Raw genomic sequence first — 22,600 nt, forward strand, 5'->3', positions numbered from 1 at the left:
TTATAATAGATTGCATGATTTTTGGCGCGCGGTATATAATGCACTACAATAATTTATGTTTAATATGAACTGAGTTTTAATTATTATATTTAATATGTAATTGTAAAATTAATATTCTAAGTTAACAATTATTTTTCATTTGAAAATGAATTGCATTGAACTAGTTTCTTTCTTGGGTTCGATTCACAGAGAGGGGTTGATATGTTTTCATTTCATTATTATAAAAAAAAATTGTGGAATTATGGATAAATCCGGATGAAAATAAAATAATAAAACTTAGAACAAAAAAAAAGTTGCAACCCTGATTAATAGCACTAGCGACCTATCGGACGTTGTGGGTAGATTTGTAACTGTTGATCTTAATAGTTTGAAGTTTTGAATGCAAAAATTAACGGTTATGGACACAACAGATAATGAAGTAAGTGTCATCTTGTATTGTTTTTCGTATACTATTTTGATTGTGTGAGTTTCCGTAATAATTTCTTACGAGCTTAAAATTAAGCCTTTTTTCATTTAGTGTATTTCTGATGTAAAATAGCGTTACCATACTTTGTTTTGGCAGTTGTAACCAACCTGTTCACGTTAGTGTTTCTAAAAGCGAAGGCTTTGGTGTTTGTCAAAATCAATTCTTCGGTAACTTTTTTTGTTATTGTTGAGTAATAAATATTAGACATATAATTCATGTAAACAATTTAGTAAAGATAGTTTAGCTACTGACAATACTAAAAAAAAAACAAAAAACGGCAGGAATTGATTGGTTTAAACTGGAATCAACCATCAAAAGAAAAATTATAGTTCCATTTTAATTGTTTTATAATAAAAATTAAAATCGTTGGTGTTTTGTAGGGGAAGCTAAAACAATTTGTCGGATTTATCTTGTCTGTAATTACTACAGTTTTTAATTAAATATTTTTGACCATTAACTCGTACAGTGATTAAATTTTATTCTGGTTTGTACATAATAATAGCCTACATTGTATAGATCGACTAAGGAATGGGTACGTTTGCTGCTTTTGTGGTAACAGATATATCTTACGCATTTGCCAAAATAGAACAAGGGAAGCCATGATCAGAACTTAACAAAACAAATTAATCATAAAATTAAAAAAAAAAAACGTTTAAATTAAATAAAAAAGAAATACATGGATAATTATAAATTAAATATTTTGGGTCCCAAACAAACTAATGATTCAGGAAGTGTTGGTTTTATAAACTCCCTATTTAAGTATTGATGGGTGAGGGGGAGAAAATTGTGAGGTTTTTTATTTTAATTCTAGTAAACTTTATCAAAGAGTTAATTCTTTGTAAACATTTTAATACTGTTTTTCTTTATTGCAAGAGGAAAAGTATATATTTTATAAATATATAAATTTATATATTGTGTATATTTTATCTCTTATCTATTCTTGAAAAATAGAGTTTGCAGTTTAAATAATAGATTTTGCTGTTATAATTTTTTAGGAACTATCCTAATGGTTAATATCTATTATCTATGGAAGTATCAAATCATGAACATGCATTAAATATAACGTGGTTATTGAAGAGAATTTTTAAGTCTTAAAACTAATAATATATATTGTATTTATTCATTAATTTTATTTTGTACAGTTATAGTTTCAAATTTTTTCTTTTTTTTCATTTTAACAATATTTGTGTTCAGTTTAAAACAATTTTTCCATGAAGTTAAATAAATAATATGGCTGTTATTGAAATAAAAAGTAATTGTTGACAATTATATTGCCATGTAATTATCAATATTTTAGTTATGTTTTGATAATAATTCAATAATTGTTGTTAAAATTATTTAATATCTTATTCACAGTAGGTGCTAATATTTTTACAAATAATAAAAATGATAACTGAATTTTACTGATTTTTGATTTTACAAGTTGCAATTAAAAATAAAATAAAAAATTATACTGAAAATTAGATTTAATAAAAAATGTTTACAACTCAACTTAATTCCCAAATACGCAATTTTAAAAGTAAAAACCATAAAATTAAATATTGAAAATATAATCAAGAATATTCAATTATATGGAATAAAGCAAGAAATAAAAAAAATATATATATAAAAAGTACAATTAATTTAGATATGTATGTATTTAACCAAATTAGAAATTTTAAATTTGGTAGGGGGTACAATTTTTAAATATGTTCATGGAAATATTCAAGTTAAAGAATTAAAACAGAAAATGTTAATATACCGTGACTAGGAAATTAATAATCTGTTGATAAGAAACAAGAAAATCAAATTTAATGATAAACATGGTTGTGATAATGGCTTTTTAAATCTAATATAAAATTTACTGAAATAGAAAAGAGAATAACTGGCAATCCTAATAAATGTATAATAAATAATTCTTTTAATAATAATATCAAATATACTATAATTGACACTAAAATAAATATGCACAAAATACAAGAACAAGATAAAAACATAATAATAAATGAAATTGCAAACACTGTAGTACAAAATTGTCAGAAATTTAAAACATACTACATACAGTAAGAAAAATCAAAAATATACCAACCATTACGTACACATCAAAGACAGAAATCTAAAACATATACTTAATAAACAACATGCCAGCATAATGTATTATGAAAAATGAACACAGTCATCATTTATGTAAAATAATTATCTTGAAAATAGTAACAAATGTAGACAATAATTACACCAAAATAAAACACCCAGTAATAAAGGGTACTTAAAAATTACAAGAGGAATTATAAATATCATACAACACTAAATTACAATAATATAAAATGTCATTCATGTCTAAGTCCTTTTTTACTATCTGCCCTGAAATTAACAGGATTGCCTAAAATTCATATACCTAATTTCAGTACGCCTACTTATTAATTTCAGACTACCATCTTGCTACATAGAAAAAATATTGGATTAAATTTTAAGAAATAAAATAGACCTTCCATATATATATATATATATATATATATAAAATAAAAAATGGTTTTCAACTAATAAATTAATTAAATCTTGATATTAAAAATAATGCAAAAGTGGTTTTCTTTGATATATCTAACTTGTACATGAATATAACCCATAAGTGATACTATAGATGTAATAAAAAGTATTCTTATTAGTAATGAAGAAAACCATGAAGATATGAGCAAGATATTTACTGTTATACAAAACATTTGTATTCAAAACTGATTCAAATTTGAAAGAAAATTTTATCTTCAGATAGATGGTTTTGCCATGGGTTCATCTTTATCAGTGATTTTCTCAGAAATATACATTGATTACTTTGATAAAATAATAGTATGTGGACATTACATGTACACATGATGTTATTAGAGTAAGATATGTTGACAACATATTAGTGATATATTTATTTAAAATATAAAAAATGAGCATAATATTATTAAAAATAAACTAAATATCTATAACAAGAATTTAAAATTTACATGAACTTGAAATAAATCATATTATCAACTACCCATATATAAGTATTAAAATACTAAAGAACAAAATTGTAACTATGTTTATAGAAAACCTAATAATAATTTATTTACAATTCATAGATCATCAAATATACCCTGGAAACAAAAAACAACACTTAAAAAAATATGATCCATAGAGCATTTACATACATACAAATAAAAATTCAAAAGTAAGTTGAATATATAAAAAAACATTGCAAATATAAATTATTATAATAATTTCATTGATAAATTACACAGAAAATATATGAATTACAAAAACATCTGAAAAAACCATTCTTAAAATCACAAATAATTACGAAAACAAATCTAACTTCCCCCAAAAAATGTTACATTTTAATATCAAAATGGTAACACCAAAACAAATTACCAATGTATATCATAATAATAAACTTGAACTTTTTGATATATATAAAAATTAAATGCAGTGCATGTAATAATTATTTGTATAGGTAAAACCACCAAATCTTTCTTTAACAAGTATTCAGAACACTAATAATTATAAAAGAGGAAATAATAAGTTTTCAAATGTAACTGTTCACCTTATAGAAAATAAGCATTCAATTACAGATATATATACAATAATTTAGAAATGATGGACATAAATGACAATGATAGGGAAGTTGATATACTTGAAAAATATTATATCAGTAGATTTAAAAGTAAATATAATCATGAATAAACAGAATATGATAGTTCATTATATAAATTGAACTATCATAGTCAAGTATTTTAATGAGAATTGTCATACCATGTTTTGCAAAGGAGGATTTTAATCTTAGATGACAACACATGATATGCTGATTTTAATAAATGTGTAATTTGTAATTTTGAAATGCTGATGATGAAGTGAAAGCTTTGAGAGAGCTCCAGTAGGTAAGTTTTCTTACTTTTAATTGACTTTATATCAATATTATCTACATATTTAAAATAATTGGCAAAAAACTTAACAGAGAACCCCAGCCCCAACCACCGAATCGATTACACCAAATGTTTAGATGAAAGCTTATGCTTTAATGAAAGCCTAGTCATGTTATTGATGGTCGCCTGCTGCCCGCAGCGGATATCACAGTGCTAGTAATTAATTAAATTATATATATATATATATATATTTTTTTTTTTTGTGGAGTTTTGCAGTAGTTTCCTAATAGTAGTGGTTTTCCATTGAATATTATATGAATTAATAACAAAAGAAAATAAACAAATATGTTATTTGGTTTTCACAAAATTATTTAAAAATAACAACTGTTTTGGTACATAGTACCTTCCTCAGGTGTTTGCACAGAATAGACTAAACTGAATGCAGTTGTGTGCAATTATACATCTCAGAGAATGTGTCAGAATGATGTCATTATAATGGGTATTAGCATAATAAATTATGGTTATTATTACAAAAAAGAAATTATAATTAATATATTAGATAATAATTTGTAACAAACAAACAATTACAGTCCATTAATTGAAGAGGGGGCTAATGCTAGAAGCTCTTTTTTTATAAGAATGAATAGCAGTTTGTTTAACATCACTGTACTTTCAGTAAATATATATCAACTTCATTTCTCGTCTGCTGGTGTTTCAATTTTCTGGACTAATTAAAATAATAAGCTACCCTAAATATATCAGCAATTGTTTTCATTTAAAAAAAAATAAAATCACCATTGGTTGGTGATATCAAAAACCTTTACTCAGATAAGTTTTAGGTCCTTATCCAAAGAATAGGAACTTTAAATGAATTTGATATTTTACTTTATAAGAAAGTTAGTGATATTTTGTTTTTTCGAAAAAGCCTTCCCATTTCCACCCCATGGTCCAATTTTGCCCATTAACGAACTCAACCGAGATTTTGGGTTGTTATATTTTATGTATCAATTTGAAAGTGATTGGCGCAAAATTATGATAGTTATCTTGTCCACAAGAAATGAAATATATATCAATATATATTTTAACTTTTGAACTGACAGTGATTTTGGGATCTGGAGGGTGTGAAACGTGAAGATATGTCAAAATTTTCCAGAAGTCGAATCATGGTACCCATTACAGGTAGGTAGCTTTCTTATGGAATTACCTAAAATGTATGAATAGGTAATATTTGCTGTATGTGCTCAGTTTTTTCTTACATTAAGAGAAAGTTCCTATTTTAAATATAAAAGAAATCTAAGTTGAAGGAAAATGGTTTTTCAATGAGGCTATGTTTTGAAGAAGTTCATATAGTAATCTATGCAAACTTGTAAATTCTTTTATAAGACTAATAAGATAATGGATTGATCACGTTTTTAAATTTAATCTTTGTTTACATAAAAATTCTGTAATATATTTTCAGTACTTTGTTCTAATTACCTTAATCAAATTTATGTTCTGGTAATTCAGATGATATTTTTATTTTGAGTTGTTTAAAGTTGATTTTGTCAGAAAAAACCTGTGACTTCAGTAGTTCTCCTAATTATATTTCTGTTTTTTTGTTATGGTAACTTGTAAGCTGAGATGACCTAGACTCATAGGCAGCTCAGTAATGAGAGTAAGTTGAATTAGAACTTAAATTTGGATTTTCCAAAATTACTTGTTGGGAAAAATTTTACTAGAGTCTATCAAGACATTGATAGACAATCTATCAATTTTTGATTATCAAAGGTATCTCAGACCATCTCTTTATTTAGGTGTCTGTAGTGATATTTATCACTGGTATTTATAATCTACAGTATCCTATATTTTTTATGTGTAATGTTATTTGTATTATTTGAGTAAAATACTTTTTGCAGTGTACATCATTTAACACTTCTCCTCATCCAGTTCGTACTTGATTTGGGTTCTTTGTGTGATAGAATTGTGTTCTATATGTAAGGAAAAGAAGCAAATAGTTAAAAATTGGATGTAAGAGTACACGTTTTATTCTTTTTAACACTACAATGACAGTTTTCAACTTTTTCTTGATGGATATAAACATTTATTCTGCTATATAATGTTATTCTTATTTGTGACATGCATTTTTTATAAGAAATGTTAGTGGTAAACAAATTTTTAATTTTCCACAGATCAAGTTACACTTGTGTAACTTTATTTTTATTTTTTGAAATGCTGCAAACACTGCTTGAAAGTTTTATTATAAGTTGTGAATTTCTTAACACATACCAATTTCATGCTATTAACCAGATTAGCAGTATCCCTAATATTTTGATCCCATACAGCTCACTGATAATCAAGTCACTCATTTGTTTTATGTAAAACTAGTTGGGTAATTATTATAAAAGATTTCAAAAATTCTATCCCTTTTCTTTTTTGAGAAAATACTGTAGTTTAAACAATTATTGTGTTGTTCTAAATAAATTGTGAACTATTGTGTTTTTATTACAGGAAATAACAAAAATGGCTTTGAAAAGAAAAGATCTTGAAAAAGCATTTCCACCTCTTAACAAATCAAGAAAATTAAGCAGGTTGAATTCTATGACTGATCCATTCTCGTCAAATACGAACATATCAAATATGAATGTGTTTGTTAGAGTTAGACCACCTAACCAAAGGGAAATGCAAGAAAATTTCAGGTGTGTATGATTATTTTGGTAGATCAATTAATTGGTAGTTTTTTTTTTATTTCTACAGATTTATTTATATGTATTGTAAAATAATTATTTGCAACAGAAGCTCTTCAGGTTTTGCCATTTTTACTTTTGTAATTTTGCTCCCATGTATTTATCATATGGGGTGAAATCAAAACATTCTAGGACTCTTATCAATTACATCCACAATTTAATTGTGGATCATCCACAATTGTGCATCATGCGTGAGCAATAACCTTCTTGAATCAATAGAAATTGTATTGAATTGTCAGTATGAGAACCCACATAATGTGCATTATTGTAACTGCATGATTTGCTTGAAGGAGGTTTTAGTTTACTATAAACTTTAGCCCAGAGCAAACAAAATTCTTTGCCTGAATTAGAAAACAAAAACTGAGACTTAGAAATCTTTCAGAGGTTTATTATAATGAACAAATGAGTCAGACAATAAGTTTTGAGTAGGATTCGTATGTTAAAATGGTGGAACTTTATTGGAGGATGAGAGGTTAGAAAAAATCTGTGTTGTATCAACATTCATGGATTATGCACTGTGAATTTGTCTTTGGAAGGATCATCTGTCAAAACAAATTCTAATGTAGTGTTGTGCAAGTCTAAAGGAAGAAATTTAGTGGCAAGGGCAATTAGTTATTATGTGTCAACTTGAATACTTATTCTGTATTCAAAACATTGGTTTTTTTTTCACACCAACACTGATCGTTAATCTTCTGTTTTACTTTTCTGAATTTGGGCCTTTTCAATTTTTTTATCCTTCCCAAAGAAAAAATTCAAGGTGAAGTGTTGTTGTTCTGATATTTTAGAACTTACAGTGTAACAAACTTTAAACTTTATGATTATATCTTCCTATAAGACAAAGTCTGTCTGTCTTCAGTACAAAGGTACTAGGAGCAATCTTCTCATGTACAGTGGGAATTTAAAAAAAATTATGACAACCAAGTTTAAAATTTTTACATTTTTCTAATTATTTTGTGAGAATAAAGTAATGTATTTAAGTGGTATATTTGTTTGTACTTGTTAGGTGCAACTAAAACAGGTGCACCAATTTTCTTGAAATGGATATCAAATAATTTGTCGCAAACATGTGAATCAGTTGTGAAGAGAGTGTCAATGATTTGAATATCAAATATCTGAATAGTGAGGTCTGTGTACTATATGTATATGTTTATATTTTTTGATTCTCTGTAGAAAAAAGACTGCTATTTTCTTTATAAAACATATGAAAAAAAAGTGAAATTATAATTTCATTAATGAATCAAGGATTTTATTGGTTATTTGTCTACATTTTATATAATGCACTGAAAATGGTGGCCTTTGTCGAGCAAATCAAACAAATGATCAGACTTGAACTAAAGCTAATGAAGCAGTTTCTTAAATAGGCAACTTCTTTTTTTCATTCATATTGAAATCTGTGATGTTTGAGAATCAAAAAAGAAGTGTTAGAAAAAATGATATTGACATGATGAGGTTCCTATTTTTAAACAAGGATGAAGTTGTAAAATTCATAAAAAGAACTTGAGCTGGTGGAGTGATTTTGAGAAAATGAGATTACAGTTGACGTAAACATAGTTAATAAACAAAACATAGTAACCCTGAGGATTTTCACTGGTTGAGAACTTTACTAGCTTGGAATGAGAACAACTTGAATTGTATCAAATATATTTACATTTGATAAAATGAGAGGGATCTTGCAGCAGCAGAATGTTGCTTATCATGTTGCAAAAAAAAAAAAAAATTTTCAATAACACTTAAAAATATCTTTTATAATTTTTTATTTTTTATAATTTTTCTGTGGAGTAGTTCTAAAAATTATTACGAATTATCAAGTCTTGCTTAAGTTTGAAGTTATTTCCAATAGTATACATAAATTTGTGTTAAACATCTTGCCCAGTACCCATTATGTGATGTGCACTATGTTGGTTTAATTGATGGATGTTTAATAAATTGTAATATCTCTGAAATCATAAGACTCTTTAATAGAACCATTTTAAAACAAATATATTGATTAAATTTCTTAAGTGAAAAATATAATAAATCAAATTTAATATAAAAAATCTTTATTTTTTTTTAAATAGCAATTAATATTTAGTTAGATAATTATTGCAAATAACTTAAAAATCACAATTTAAATATTATTGAAATAATTTCATACAAACATTTTTGTACTAGTTTCATCACTATTTTAGAATGATATCAGATTCACATAAAGAAACCTAGTTCTCAAAATAATGGGTTTCTCAGTTGATTTTCATATGTAGTAAAAAGTATATTGAGGTTCAGTATTGTATTTTCAATTTTTAAGCGGATCAAGTTGTCAGTGTTACTTGTATTTACAATTTGGCAATTGTTCTGTTAAGTCTAAACAAGATGTTTGATTTTAATGTAGGCAGGATGTTTGATTTTAATTAAATTCAGTGTAATGTATTGATCATGTTATCAATTTTGATTTCATAATTTATTTTAGGAATGTAGTTAAAGTGGTTGATGATAAACTTTTAATTTTTGACCCAAAAGAAGATGATCAGCCTTTTTTTTTCCATGGTACTAGACAGAAAACAAGAGATATGACAAAAAAACAAAATAAGCAGATGGATTTCTTATTTGATGGAGTTTTTGGTTCTGATAAAACAAATTTAGATGTACACATTCATACTACACATTCTATTATAGGAAAGTTACTGGAAGGTTACAATTGTTCAGGTAAGCTAATATTTTATTTTTATTTTTAAAGTATGAGATACTTCTGATTATTAAGATCTGTTTTCTTACATTTGAAAATTTCTCTTAATTTTGTTTGCCATATTTTGTGATATAAATTCTAGAATTGTAAAGTTTTTAAAATTATGTGTGTATTATAAGTTTTTGTATTTCATTAACTTCTCTTTATTAAAGCAAAATAAAAAAATAGAGGAGTGCTTTAAAATTTCTATTGGGCCAGTGCTGTGATAACATTATATAAAGTTTTAAAGAACTTACGAAAAAGTCAAATATACAATACAGGAAGAGTAAAGATCTTAAAGTGACAGTTAAAACTAATGTTCAACTTTGTTCCCGGGTTTGTTTGTTTTATTTTTTTGTTTCTACATGTTGTTTGGATTTAGGTTTCTTTAATTTTTAAATGCTCTACATATTTATATATTGTTATTATCATTTAAATGTTGGAGCTTTAATGTATTTAACAGGATTTTTAAATTTAAATATCTTTGGCTTCAGTCTGATTCATTTGGATATTTACAGTACACACAGCTCCTTTCACATGCATTCTGATGCTGATGATTCAGTGGCTCCTTACACATCAGTTGGCTCCTTTCGGATGCACTCGACTCCTGATGACATCACTGGGCTCCTGACAGCTCACACGGCTCCTTTTGGATACATTTGGCTCCTGATGAAGCAGCGGCTCCAGCAACATTATTTAAGCAAGTCCATCGTTATTCTTATTGTCATTCTTTATTCGTTCTTCAGTCATCACTCTTGTTCAGGTCCAGCCAGTTGCCTACAAATGGCAATCGCATTATTCTTGTACAGTCACATTCAGTAGCAGTTCCAGCTCAGAATTCAGTTATAGTAAACTTTTGTAATATATAAATAATTCATTTATTATGTCAAGTATATTAAACATTCAATTTATGCGTACAAAAGTATTTTCAATTATAATTAAGAATTGATAATAACATCAACTTATGACTAATTATGTAAAAATCAGCACAAACTTCGTCTGTTCGTACACATGTTAAAAAGAGTTTAGCAGGCAGTAATTATCTGTATTTAAATCTACTTACAAAGAACTCTAAAGGTATTAAGATAACGGATTTGCCTAGATGGGTATTGAATTGGCAGCAATTTCTTTGAAATTTTAATCTGCAAATTACAAAAGTAGTTTTAACAATATACTTATCAATTGAACTTCTATTGTAAAAATCTCTGAATCTTCATGATCCCTGCACAAAAGAAGAGAATTTTTATATAGTATAATTACAGTGTCTGAAGAAGAAGCAGGAATCATGCAATTGTAGTGTTCATGGAAGAATGAAATAAAATAATGACTGGATGTGTTGAAAAGGCCATTTAACAGAGGATTACTGATGGTATACTTATCATTCCCACATATTGCCCAACAAAAAGAAGTTAGTTTCTTTGAAGAGGTTCAGTCTGTTACACAAGGTACTAAAATAAAAAAAAAATAATTCTTAGTGTATTAAAAAAATTAGATCGCTGAAAAATGTATATAAAGTGTTTGTAGAAAAATATTGTGGTTAAGTGTTACATTCTCCTTCATACAGTTTCAACAATTGTAAAGAGCCAGTAGTTCATTATTGAATGAAACCTTTGAAGATGGTGGATCTGAAATGTAAACCATTAGCAACATAATTTTCAAAATGTGGATGATGATTATTTTAAATGGATTAAGATTTTCTTGGATAATAACTTGCCAAGTGTAGGTCCTCATGCAAAATAAAACCTTTTTTCTGTTTCTCAGTCACTTTAGGCAGATAGATTTGCAAACCAGTTTTAGTTGGTTAAGTGAATCTGAAAAGTTAGTTGGTTTATTAGAAAAGACTGTTTTGGGAAAATTGGAAGCAACTGTAAAACTGATTATAAATCAATTGAAAAACATAGTTTAAAGATTTTAGAAGAGTATATTCCAGTTTAAAAAAAAATCCTTTCTTTTAAAAATGAATAGTTAGTTGTAAAGTAAAAGTATTAAAAAGAGAAAAATGTTATTCATGTTTTAACATAAATTACAATGAAAAGCTGAGATTGTTTAGTGATAGAGAAAAGTAGAAGCTAAATGCTTTAAAGGCATGAAATCTTTAGAAATTGTCTACTTATAGCGTGGATGACAAGTGATGTTATTTAGGAGCAGAATTTGTCTAAGTAAAAATCATAAGATTAGGATGAAGAGATAACATCTGCATGTTAAAATGATTATCAATCTATAGATAAGTGATCTGATGCAAATCACCTTAAGGCTTTATTAGGAGAGATATTTTTGTAACACGTTCTTTGAGGACAATAAAAAAATAATTTTTTCAGAATACCTATGGACACATAATAATAATAATAATAATTGAATACTTTGGATGACATAGTAACCTCACTTTTGACAGAATTTAATGACAAAAGAGGCTGAAGAGAATTGTGTAATAAACCAATAAACCTTCTAAAAAAGATTAATTGTATTGGTATTGTTAGTTATGACAATATTTGGGTGATTTAAAAAAAAAACTGAAAATGTACTTACAGATTTTATAAATGTGAACATTTATGGAGCCTTATCAAAATTTCATAAACAGCATGATATCAGGAATTCTTTTTTAATAAAAATGGCTAAAGTATAGTAAATGATTATAAATTACAATATATGATTAGTACATATTTATAAATATTGCAGATCCTTTTTTGTTCAATAAATTATTTTTACGTTCAATGTGTACAAGTTGACCAAATTATATAATTATATTAGGTCATTTCTGTAAATCAGTTTCTTTATATCAAAATTTTTTACAAAACTTCCAAAATTGTTAAATAATTTAACTGTGTTGAATGTTTGATGATACAACCTGTAATAATAATAATTGAAGAATCTATAAAATACAGGGCTTGAAAGTAGATAAAAAACCACATTCTTGAAATGTGGAAAAAATTGGACATGATTTGGTAGATTGTAGTAATAATAAAGATGTAAATAAAATATTTAGAAATTGTCAGCAAGGAGAACAGTCAGTAGGAGATAAACTAGATAATTCAGGTGTAACAGGTGGCAGTGAGTTAAATTCATTGCTTATTTCAAAGAAAAGAAGAATGGGTTTAGTGAACTAGTAGATGCTGGAGATGTGTGAGTCAATAAATGAAGAGTAAGATCAGTTGAGATGTAAGTTCCTTTGATGCAGTTGTGAGTCTTTTCATTAATTGTAGCCATTCATGAATAAAGAGCCATGAACTAGGAAGAAAAAAAAATATTTATTCGGTTAAGATAAGGTAGGATCTGAAAAAATAATAGTACAGTAGAAGTCCGATAATCCGGCACGTTCGGGACCGGCTCGGTGCCGGACTACTGAAAATTCCGGTCTATCGGGCGGTAATTATAAGAACAATTAGGTTAATAATTAAACTACAAATACAGTATGCAAATACATACTACAAAGTTTATTTTACATTTCATATAATGTATGTACACGTACTGTAAAACATATTTCACTTAGATTTAAAAAAGTCATGAATGTCTTTTTGTTTTCTTGACTTTTGGCGTTAGTATAAAATTTATTTCTAATGATATGGAAATCAATAATTTCTGAAGCACTGTAGCTAGTACTAGCCTCAGCAAAAGAGATAAAATTATTTAGTGATTCTGCAGCTTCTGCCCAGCTGATTTTTTACTTTTCTTCCGTTTCGGCATCTGAGTCACTTTCTTCAAGATTTTGAGTAGGCTGAGGGTTTACTACAATGTTGATAATGTCCTCATCGGTTAGTTCTTGTTCAACAGGCTCATTCTCGTCGATTAGAAGCCACTCCTCTACCTCATCTTCAGGCAGGTTTTTCAAGGGATTGTCAGCACTTCTAACGACATCCAAAACTTTGGTCAGAGCGTCTTGATGGTTTTCTTCCTCATCAGTCTGTAGAGTTAGGTCAGATGCAGGGTTGCAGCTGGCCAAAGTTTTCTCCAGCATTTTTGGAGTGTTGTATTTTTTACCTGGTTCCAAGACAGTGCAATAGCATAGACGGCATCTTTTACTGTAAACCTTTTTTGAAAACCAGTCACGTCACAGTCGGCATTTAACAGGCCTTGAATAAAAGACCTTCTATAAAAGCATTTAAAATTTTGAATAACCCCTTGGTCCATGGGTTGAATCAAAGATGTTACGTTAGGTGGGAGCAGAGTAGCAACAATATTTCCAGAAACTAACTCATCTACAGGCGGGTGGGCTTTGCAATTGTCCAAAAGAAGGATGGCTTTAGTATCTTCTGGTAGACCAAGGCTTTTGAAGGATTCCTTGACCTCAGGCACAAAGTGGTGGTGAAAAAACCAGTCTTTAAAGAGGGCGGCAGTCATCCACGCATCTGATTGAGCATCGTATTGGACAGGCAAGTGTGTAACATTCTTAAAAGCCCTGGGTTTTGCAGATTTACCTATCACAAAAGGGGTGGTTTCCAGACCTATCACTCGGTGGTTTCCAGACGCATTAGCACATAGCAAAACGGTTAATCTGTCTTTGTTTTTTTTAAAACCCTTGGCTGCTTTTTCTCCTCCCCCAGCTAGTGTAGATATTGGTAAACATCGCCACAATAGCCCTGTTTCATCAACATTGTAAATCTGTTCAGGTGTTAAATCATTATCAGCCACGATTTTCTCAAACTCGTCTTTGTATTTTTCTGCAGAGTTTTGGTTTGCTGAAAGTGTTTCTCCAGTTACATCAAGTCTTCGAATTCCATGCCGAAACTTAAAGTTTCTGAGCCAACCATCAGAATAATTACATTCACTTTCAGCAACTCCTAAATCTTGGCCGAATTTCTTTGCCTTTTCAACAATCATTGGCCCTGTTACCGGCTTTCCTTCAGAACGTACTGCACTAAACCATTTGAACAATACACTATCTAGCTGTTCCAGTTTTGGTTTTTTTAATGTTTGTCTAGAAGCCAATTTTTCAGTTGTTACCGGTTGAGAAGCAAACTTCATTAGTTCATCTTTTTGTTTTTTAATGTCATAAATAGTTGATGAGCCAATATTAAACTCATTCATTAAAACATTTCTATTCTCGCCTTTTTCTAGTCGTTTGATGATTTCTAGTTTCTGATTGAGAGTCAGTGTTTCGTGTTTTCGTTTCTCTCCTTTTGAACTCGAAGGCTTAGGTTTTGAAAACATGGTCACTGTACAGTTAGAACGAAAATCACTTTTTTTATAAACAGTTTCAAAAGTTACGTTTACTGCGATGTGAAAGGACACAAAACAACAACGCACAAAAAAATGGCGAAGACGCTTTGTGATTGATTAACGGAGCTGCACTGCACCTGAATTTGTTGTGACAGCTGAGACTAGCCGGCCGCTAATTGTTTCTGAACAATACCGAGCGCTTCCGGATGATCCCGAACTACCCCGAAAACTTCAGAATAGCTCTCGAGCGTTTTTATTTGCTTTAAAGACACACTTTTGGAGAAAACCAAAATTTTTACAATTTTCCGGAGTGATGCCGGACTTTCGGGCATTCCGGACTGTTGGATGCCAGACTAATGGACTTCTACTGTATGAGTATTTTCATTGCATACCATGGCTCTGTACTTAGTTGGTTTCATTTACCTGGTTCATTATAACCGATCTGATAATGAAATTATGATTATAGCAGCAATATACAAATTCTGTAAACTAAAACAGTTAAATTAATGGAAATGTTTATTTCTGTAAAAATGGATGAGGGTATAAGTGTAAATGTAAGGGTAAGGGTAAATATTTGAGGTATTTTTTTTAAAAAAAGCTCATATGTATGATTTTATTCATTTTTTAAAATTACTATTATTTCTATCTAGTACATGTATTCCTAACATATTTTTTAAGATTAAATGAAAATATGCAACAGCTTACAATTTATAAAGAATTTTGTAATGGAATGAAGATAGATTTCTCTTGCCAATTATTGTTATGTTTAAATTTATTTAGTGAAATAACGTTTTTTTTTAGTTTTTGTGTATGGAGCAACAGGAGCTGGCAAGACTCACACAATGCTTGGTAACAGAGATAATCCAGGTATTATGTATCATACAATGGCAGAATTATATAATCAGATTGAACAAATGGCAGAAGAAAGGGAATGTCATGTTGGTGTCTCATTTGTTGAGGTATACTTACTTTATTATTTATTATTAGTGAATAATATAAAGGGCACTAGGAAAGTTTTAGGAAATATGACATAACAGATGATTACAAGTTAGTTTAGACAGGTCCCAATCTGCACTGTAGACACACTTGTTACTGTCACACTGTGTTAGTGAAAGGTAGTGATGTCATTGTGGTAAGCTGAATACTAGGCAACTTTGCACACAGTTTAAATGCTGATCAGAGAAAGTGACTCTTGTTCTTGGAGAGGATTCTCCTCATCATACAACAATACTCAGGTGATAGTGAAAGTTTGAAAGAAGAAATTTTGGCTGTGAGAACACTCCAAGATCAGATTGGCTGTCTTCAATTGAAACACAGGGAAACATTGCTGCAGTATGAAAAATGTTTGAAACAAACAGGTGTGTGACCTACCAGTGAATAGAGTTATTGTTAGACATTAATGCACAGCAGTTAATGCTATTTTTGAGAGATCACCTGCAAGGTAGAAAGTTTTGTTGTATCCTTTGGGTGCTGCATAACTTGACCGAAAATCAGATGGCACGTCATGTTTCATGATAGCACGAAATGCTGAAAGTTTGAAAATGGGAAATCAGTGGGAACAGTATTGTGACAAGTGAGAAAACTTTGCTGTATTATTATGACGTCCTAACCAGGCTCAGAACAAAGTGTGGGTGTTCGAAGATGAAGAAACCTCTGTAGCTGAATGAAAATTCAGAGATTGAAGAAGAGAAGGGTGACATATTTTTTGTGTGAGAAGAGTTTTAGAGAGTGTTGTTTTGGAAACTTAGAAGACAGTCACAGGGAATTGGTATACTAAGGAATGCCTACCTAAATTTGTCTAAGCTCTCAAGAAGTTGCACCCAAACTCAAGGATGGTCACGTGGTTTCTTCACCATGATAATGCTTTAGCACAGCACTTCTAAAGTTTGTTCTGAGTATTTGGCCAGCACTGAAGTAAAACTGCTAGAGCACCCTCCCTACACTCCTGACCTTGTTCTGTGTGACTTAGCTATATTTCCCAGATGAAAAACAGACTGAAAGGGAGTCATTTTATGAGTGATGATAACCTCCTAATGGCTTGGGATGATGAGTGTGTCCTGATCTCTGATGAAACATGGCAGGGTTTGTTTGAAGACTGGTTTTGTTGATGGTTGAAGAAGTGTATAATGTGTAATGGAAATTATCTAAAAAAATTGTAAAAAATAAATTTGTATTGCCAAACTTTTCTAGTGCCCTGTGTATTTTAATGTTTTTGTTTATTTCTTTAACGTTAAGGTGAAATTAAGTAATATTTAGCAAGTGACAGATTATGTTAGGTACACAGTTATATCTTACCATTTTAGTCTTGTAAAATGCTGATTTAATTTTATATTGTGTGGTTTAAGTTTATGTAGATTTTTGGCTTTTTTTATAGTGTTTATAACTTGGAGTGAAATAGAAATCTTAGGAACTCATGTAGAACAATTATTGCAGTAAACTTCATACTCTTCTACTAGTACTGTTTAGATAATTTGGCTACTGTGAATTGTAAATTAAAGTCATCTTAATTTTTAGAAAAAAATATTCTTTATGAACTAATTTTTTTTTACTGGTGAAATAAAAACACTGTCTGATATATAATTCTTCTGATTATATATCAGAATGATTATTAATTAAACTAATTTTTTGCCGTTCAGCTGTTGGAAATCATATTCTTAGAAAAATATCATCATGTCTATTTATTAAAGAATATTGGTATAAACACATTTATAAAGTGTCATTGGGATACTACATTTTCAAAGAGATCATCATTTACCAAAGTTCTATTGAAATATCTGTTCATTAGATACAAATTTCTATATAAGTAGTGTAAAAAGATGAACATAAGAAAGGAAAAAAAAGGACCTTTTTTAACACAGGATTCTTTAAAAAATAAAATTTTGAAGAAATTAAAAAAAAATTTTAAATCATCCTAAGAAGCAAAAAATAATACTGTTTCAGTTCTTTAAATTTTGACTTTGTAAAAATCAGTTTTAAACTTTTTGCCAATATCAAAAAGTTGAAATTTAAAGAATTAAAATATATTACCTTTTTGGGCAGTTTTTTGTTTTGCTTTTTTTAAAAACGTATTTTATTTTTTTTGGTTGTACTTTTATTTAAAACTGGTAATGTCCACATAAAAAATGCATCTTGATAAAAATTAAGTATGTGTTCTTAGAAATGTCATCAAGAAACTGTTGTTGCTGTGATCTAAGATTATCTGGAACGTGGGAATATTTAATATTTTTAATTTAAGTTTTAATTAACTTAGGATTTACATGAAAGTTTAAATATCAGAATAACATAAGACTAAATTTCATATCACAATTCAGTACTAAAAAATAATGAGATTGACTAACAAAAAATGAAAAATATTTTCAGATTATCTATCTATGAATTTAATTGTATGCTATTTAAAAAAATTTGCACTAAGTTATCTGAAAAAAGGCACAATAAAACCGCAGAAGAACTTTCTCCAAAAATATAACGAGAATCATCTGAATCCGTCAGTTTAATAAAGATCTTAATGCTTAAGCCTTGAATGTAAAAAAAACTGTATGAGTTGAATTGAGAACCTCGTCCTTTTATTGAAGTCATAAAAAATGAGAATCAGTATGTATTTAGCTATGAAACTTTACAGTAAACTGTGTTTTTATTTTACACTTTTAAATTTTTTGGCCCAATCTAACACTTGAGTTTTTGACAGGGTAGCATCTCCAAACTGTGCTTGGAGTGAAATCAAAGTTTCTGAGGATTTGACATCTTTGTTGGTGAGAAATTGGTTTATAATTTGTTGTTGTTGAGGTACCTCATGCTCAGACATTCTGTTACTGACATAGGAATTGGTTACGGGCGTGCTGGCCAGTTGCTCCCCTCTGCCACATATCAAACACATATCCAACCTGCAGTGGCCCACCACATTCACTGCTTTTTCTAAGTCCACGTTGCAAAATTCCAGTTTATATTTGAATGACCCTCCTAAACACAGTAATCTATTTTATTTACTTTTTGTAGTCTCAGGCAACCAGTGAACTGAAATACTACTTAGACTGTTGAAGTGGTGGTGGTAATAATAATAATAATTATTATTATTATTATAATAATGCAATGGTAAATAGCTGAAATTTTCCTCACCTCAAATAATCTCTGTTACATCTATTCATAGTCATAATATTTAGTTGAGAAAGATGTATTATACATGCCATCAGTCCAAATTCTACTTCACGTCTATGAAAGGGTTGATTGTACTTCAAAACTTGCTTTTATTCTTTATCAATTTTTAATAATTAGCTTGTTTTATGGAATGACTTAAGTTTTATCTTTTTGTAATAAGGTTTATAACGAGAATGTACACAACTTACTACACCCATCAGGACCGATGCATTTGCGTGAAGATTCTAATGGTGTCACTGTAGCTGGACTTAAGGTCGAAGATATCTTCAATGCGGAACAGTTACTTGAGAAATTAGCAGAGGGAAATATGAATCGTACTCAGCATCCAACTGATGCCAATGCCGAGTCTTCACGGTCTCATGCTGTATTTCAGGTATTTTATTAGTTTAGTTATTAGTGATACTGTGTAAATCAGTATTTTCATTATTACTGAACTGTTATGTTGTAACAGGGTTATAGAATTTGAAAATCAGGGATTTTTTATAAATCAAATAAAGTTAGGATACATTTGAAAATTTATTGTAAATTGTGGAAATAAATGGAAATCCAAAGACAATGTCAGTAACAAAGTATGGAAAAATTAAGATCATGGACCATTTTAAATATCTTTGAGAAATAGTAGAAACAGAAACTAATGATATTGTCCAATAAACACAAATTAGAACAACTAAACTAACACAAAAATATTTACAATAAATAAGAACCTTTCTGTAATTGCAAAATTAAGGCATTATAGCACAGTTATTTGACCAGTAATCTTGTACGGCATGGAAACTACAAATATAACTGAAATAGAAAATTTTCTCAAGATAGAAAGAAGGATTTATGGTCTAAAAAGAACACATGAAGGCCACAGACTGAGATCAAATAAAGAGATATACATTAAAATTGAAGACCTGGAAGTAACAATAAGAAAACAACAACGAGAATTATATTGTCTGAATGCATCTATCAAAGATAAACAAATAGATTTTCATTAAACTCTGGAATTATGAAGGTCAGGTGGTACGTTAAAGTGAAAAGAATATACTCAATAAATGAGGATGGACTGAAGAAAGAAGAGTCTGAAAGAATGAAGAATTTTTGGAAGAAAAAGAAACTACATGAAATAATATTTGTGAGGTTCTTGAATGCCTATCAGTGGAGAAAAGAAAGTGGTAATCTATCAAAAAATAGAGAAAATAAAAACTGGTTTTTGAAAATCTAGTTTTTATTAAAATTATTATTTTAATAATGACTCACTCTTTTCAATTTTTCAAAAAATGTCATCTTGATGGCATTTGTAGTGATCACTGATTCATCAGATAAGTGTATGTTTTTTATAAAAAAATTAAAAGTAATTAACTTTAAAATACAGGAAGCATATCTGTCTCCCAGTCATTTTTTAGAAAGACTTCTAAAGTGACTGTAGGACATATGTTTCCTTCTAATGATTAAAAAGTTAATTTAACTAAACTGATGAAAAAAAAAGGAATTTTCATTAAAATTACTTTAATATTATTCTTCTGCTAGAATGCTTTACATAATTATTCAACATGGACTAAATTAATTTATTTATAAATTATATCCTCATTTATAGGTAAATGAACATGCATTCTAATGACCACCACGGAAGTGCTGTGCATGACTGAGTTAGTTGATAACTATAAAAATATTATTGACATTTGTAACAAGTGTACTGCAGGTTAATAGATATCAGTCTCTGTTAGTGAATGTGAAGTCATTATTGCTGTGATATTCCAGGTTGTTACTATGAAAAAAACTACAAGAGTATATAAATGGAGCCCTTTTTTATTGTGCATGCAGTACCAATCCAAGGCAAAATAAGAAAATGTATGGATTATGTGGTTAGTCCCTTTACGCTAGTTGTAAAATTATTAGGATAGCCTTCTATGGATCTAAACATTGTGTGGGTTCCACCTTGTTCAAAGTGCAGCTGAATGAACCTCCATCTTTGTTTGTGCATTTGCAATAGCATATTAGGGGTGATCATTTCAAATACTGACCAAATAGTATCTTGGAGCTGCTCGTTGTTAACGTATCTGCGTTTTCGAATTTCTTTTACGAAACAGAATTTCTTTTTAGTGCATTGTCAGGTGTGATGAGGTCACTGCTTTTTGCTGGCCAAGGCAGTGGAGTCAGTAACTCTTCAGATCCATGTCTGATCCAGTGATTTGAAAAAAATTTCATTGAGGTGTCTGAATATTCAAAGCAAAATGAGTTGAAGCACTATGTTGTGAAAATGTAATGATGTCATGGATCCCTTTTGCAATTAATTCTGGAAGCAACCGCTCATCAGTCATTCTCAGATAACCATATTGATTAACTTCACCATAAAAAAAATAAGGACGAAGGAAATGTTCAGCTGTCATCCCAGCCCAAATTTTATATGAGGCAGATTGTGTTCGATTTCCTAAATAAATTAGGATTGCTTTCATCCAGAAAAAAACATTTCAGTTATGAGAGCTTCAATAAATCATACACTCATCTGAGAACATGACATCCTTTTTCTCATTTTCTCTCGGAAAGCGTTCAGGTAATAACTGATATGCCTGAACATATCGAACAAGGTCATTGTCACTTAATTTATTAACTGTGCCTGGACGAAGACATTTAACTTTCAGGTCCTTCTGCATATTGTTGATCTTGGATTGTCTAACTCTGCAGAATGTTTGCATATTGATTTCATCGATGATCATTGAATCGATGCCTCCACAGCAGCACTCGTCTCAGCTTGAGTGCTCAGCCTCCCACTACATGGCGCATCAAGAACACTTCCTGTTGCAAAAGCCTCCCATGTTAGTAATGTCTGCCATATTTGTGATGATTTCCCAAAACGCACAAAGAAGTAATTTACAAAGTTCTCCAATGTTTTACTAGTGTGTAGAGTGTTGATGGACCCACACTTGAGCTAACAAATGCTCTTCAACAGTGAATGCACTCGTATTTGTCATCGTTCCATCCTCAACTAAGACTAAAGTCATTCCACCATAATGAACACACTGGATGATCTCTACCAAAGTTTATCCTCTCCACTTTTTCCAGCAGCAGTGATACCAGCAGTGAGAATTGGCAGCAGTAGAGCTCAATTAAGCTGGATTTATTATAGTGTAAAGGGACTTCTCACCCACATTATATATCCCTACAAAAGGCGAGCCTGCAGGTTTGACTCATTCACTCTGTTGTTCCTTGCTCAAAATTCTACTACAGTATGTGAGCCCACTCTTTCTCGTCTCTTCCTATTTCTTCAAATGTCAATTCTTTTTTTTTAAAGCATAGTTTCCAAGAACTTGGGACAGGTCAGAAAGTGGTGATCCGCATATGTATACTATTTTTGTTTCATTATTGGTTATGTGGAACTAATCTTCATCAGCTGGTTGAATTTGTTAGGAACTATACAAATTTTAGGTTAGAAGTTGTCAAATTGTATAAAGTTTGTATTAAATTTAAATTAGATCTAGCTTATCTGTTAGGGACCTTGATTAGTTTGGCTTTTTGACAAAAATTTGCAGTGAACATTATGATCCTGGTTACATAGGTA

General features: G+C 29.5%; 1 protein-coding gene across 2 annotated transcripts in view; it reads left to right on the forward strand.

Moving 5' to 3' along the window:
• Positions 1-295: 295 nt before the first annotated feature.
• Klp67A (Kinesin-like protein at 67A) overlaps positions 296-22,600 on the forward strand; it is a 95,538-nt gene continuing 73,233 nt past the window's right edge. For both annotated transcript variants that reach the window (XM_075357848.1, XM_075357849.1), the window contains exons 1-5: positions 296-418; positions 6,817-7,004; positions 9,499-9,734; positions 15,709-15,866; positions 19,220-19,432. In XM_075357848.1, the coding sequence (XP_075213963.1) occupies positions 380-418; positions 6,817-7,004; positions 9,499-9,734; positions 15,709-15,866; positions 19,220-19,432 (834 nt within the window). In that variant the 5' untranslated portion in view covers positions 296-379. The remainder of the gene's footprint in view (positions 419-6,816; positions 7,005-9,498; positions 9,735-15,708; positions 15,867-19,219; positions 19,433-22,600) is intronic.

The sequence above is a fragment of the Lycorma delicatula genome, chromosome 2, assembly GCF_047948215.1.
Source record: "Lycorma delicatula isolate Av1 chromosome 2, ASM4794821v1, whole genome shotgun sequence".
NCBI lineage: Eukaryota > Metazoa > Arthropoda > Insecta > Hemiptera > Fulgoridae > Lycorma > Lycorma delicatula.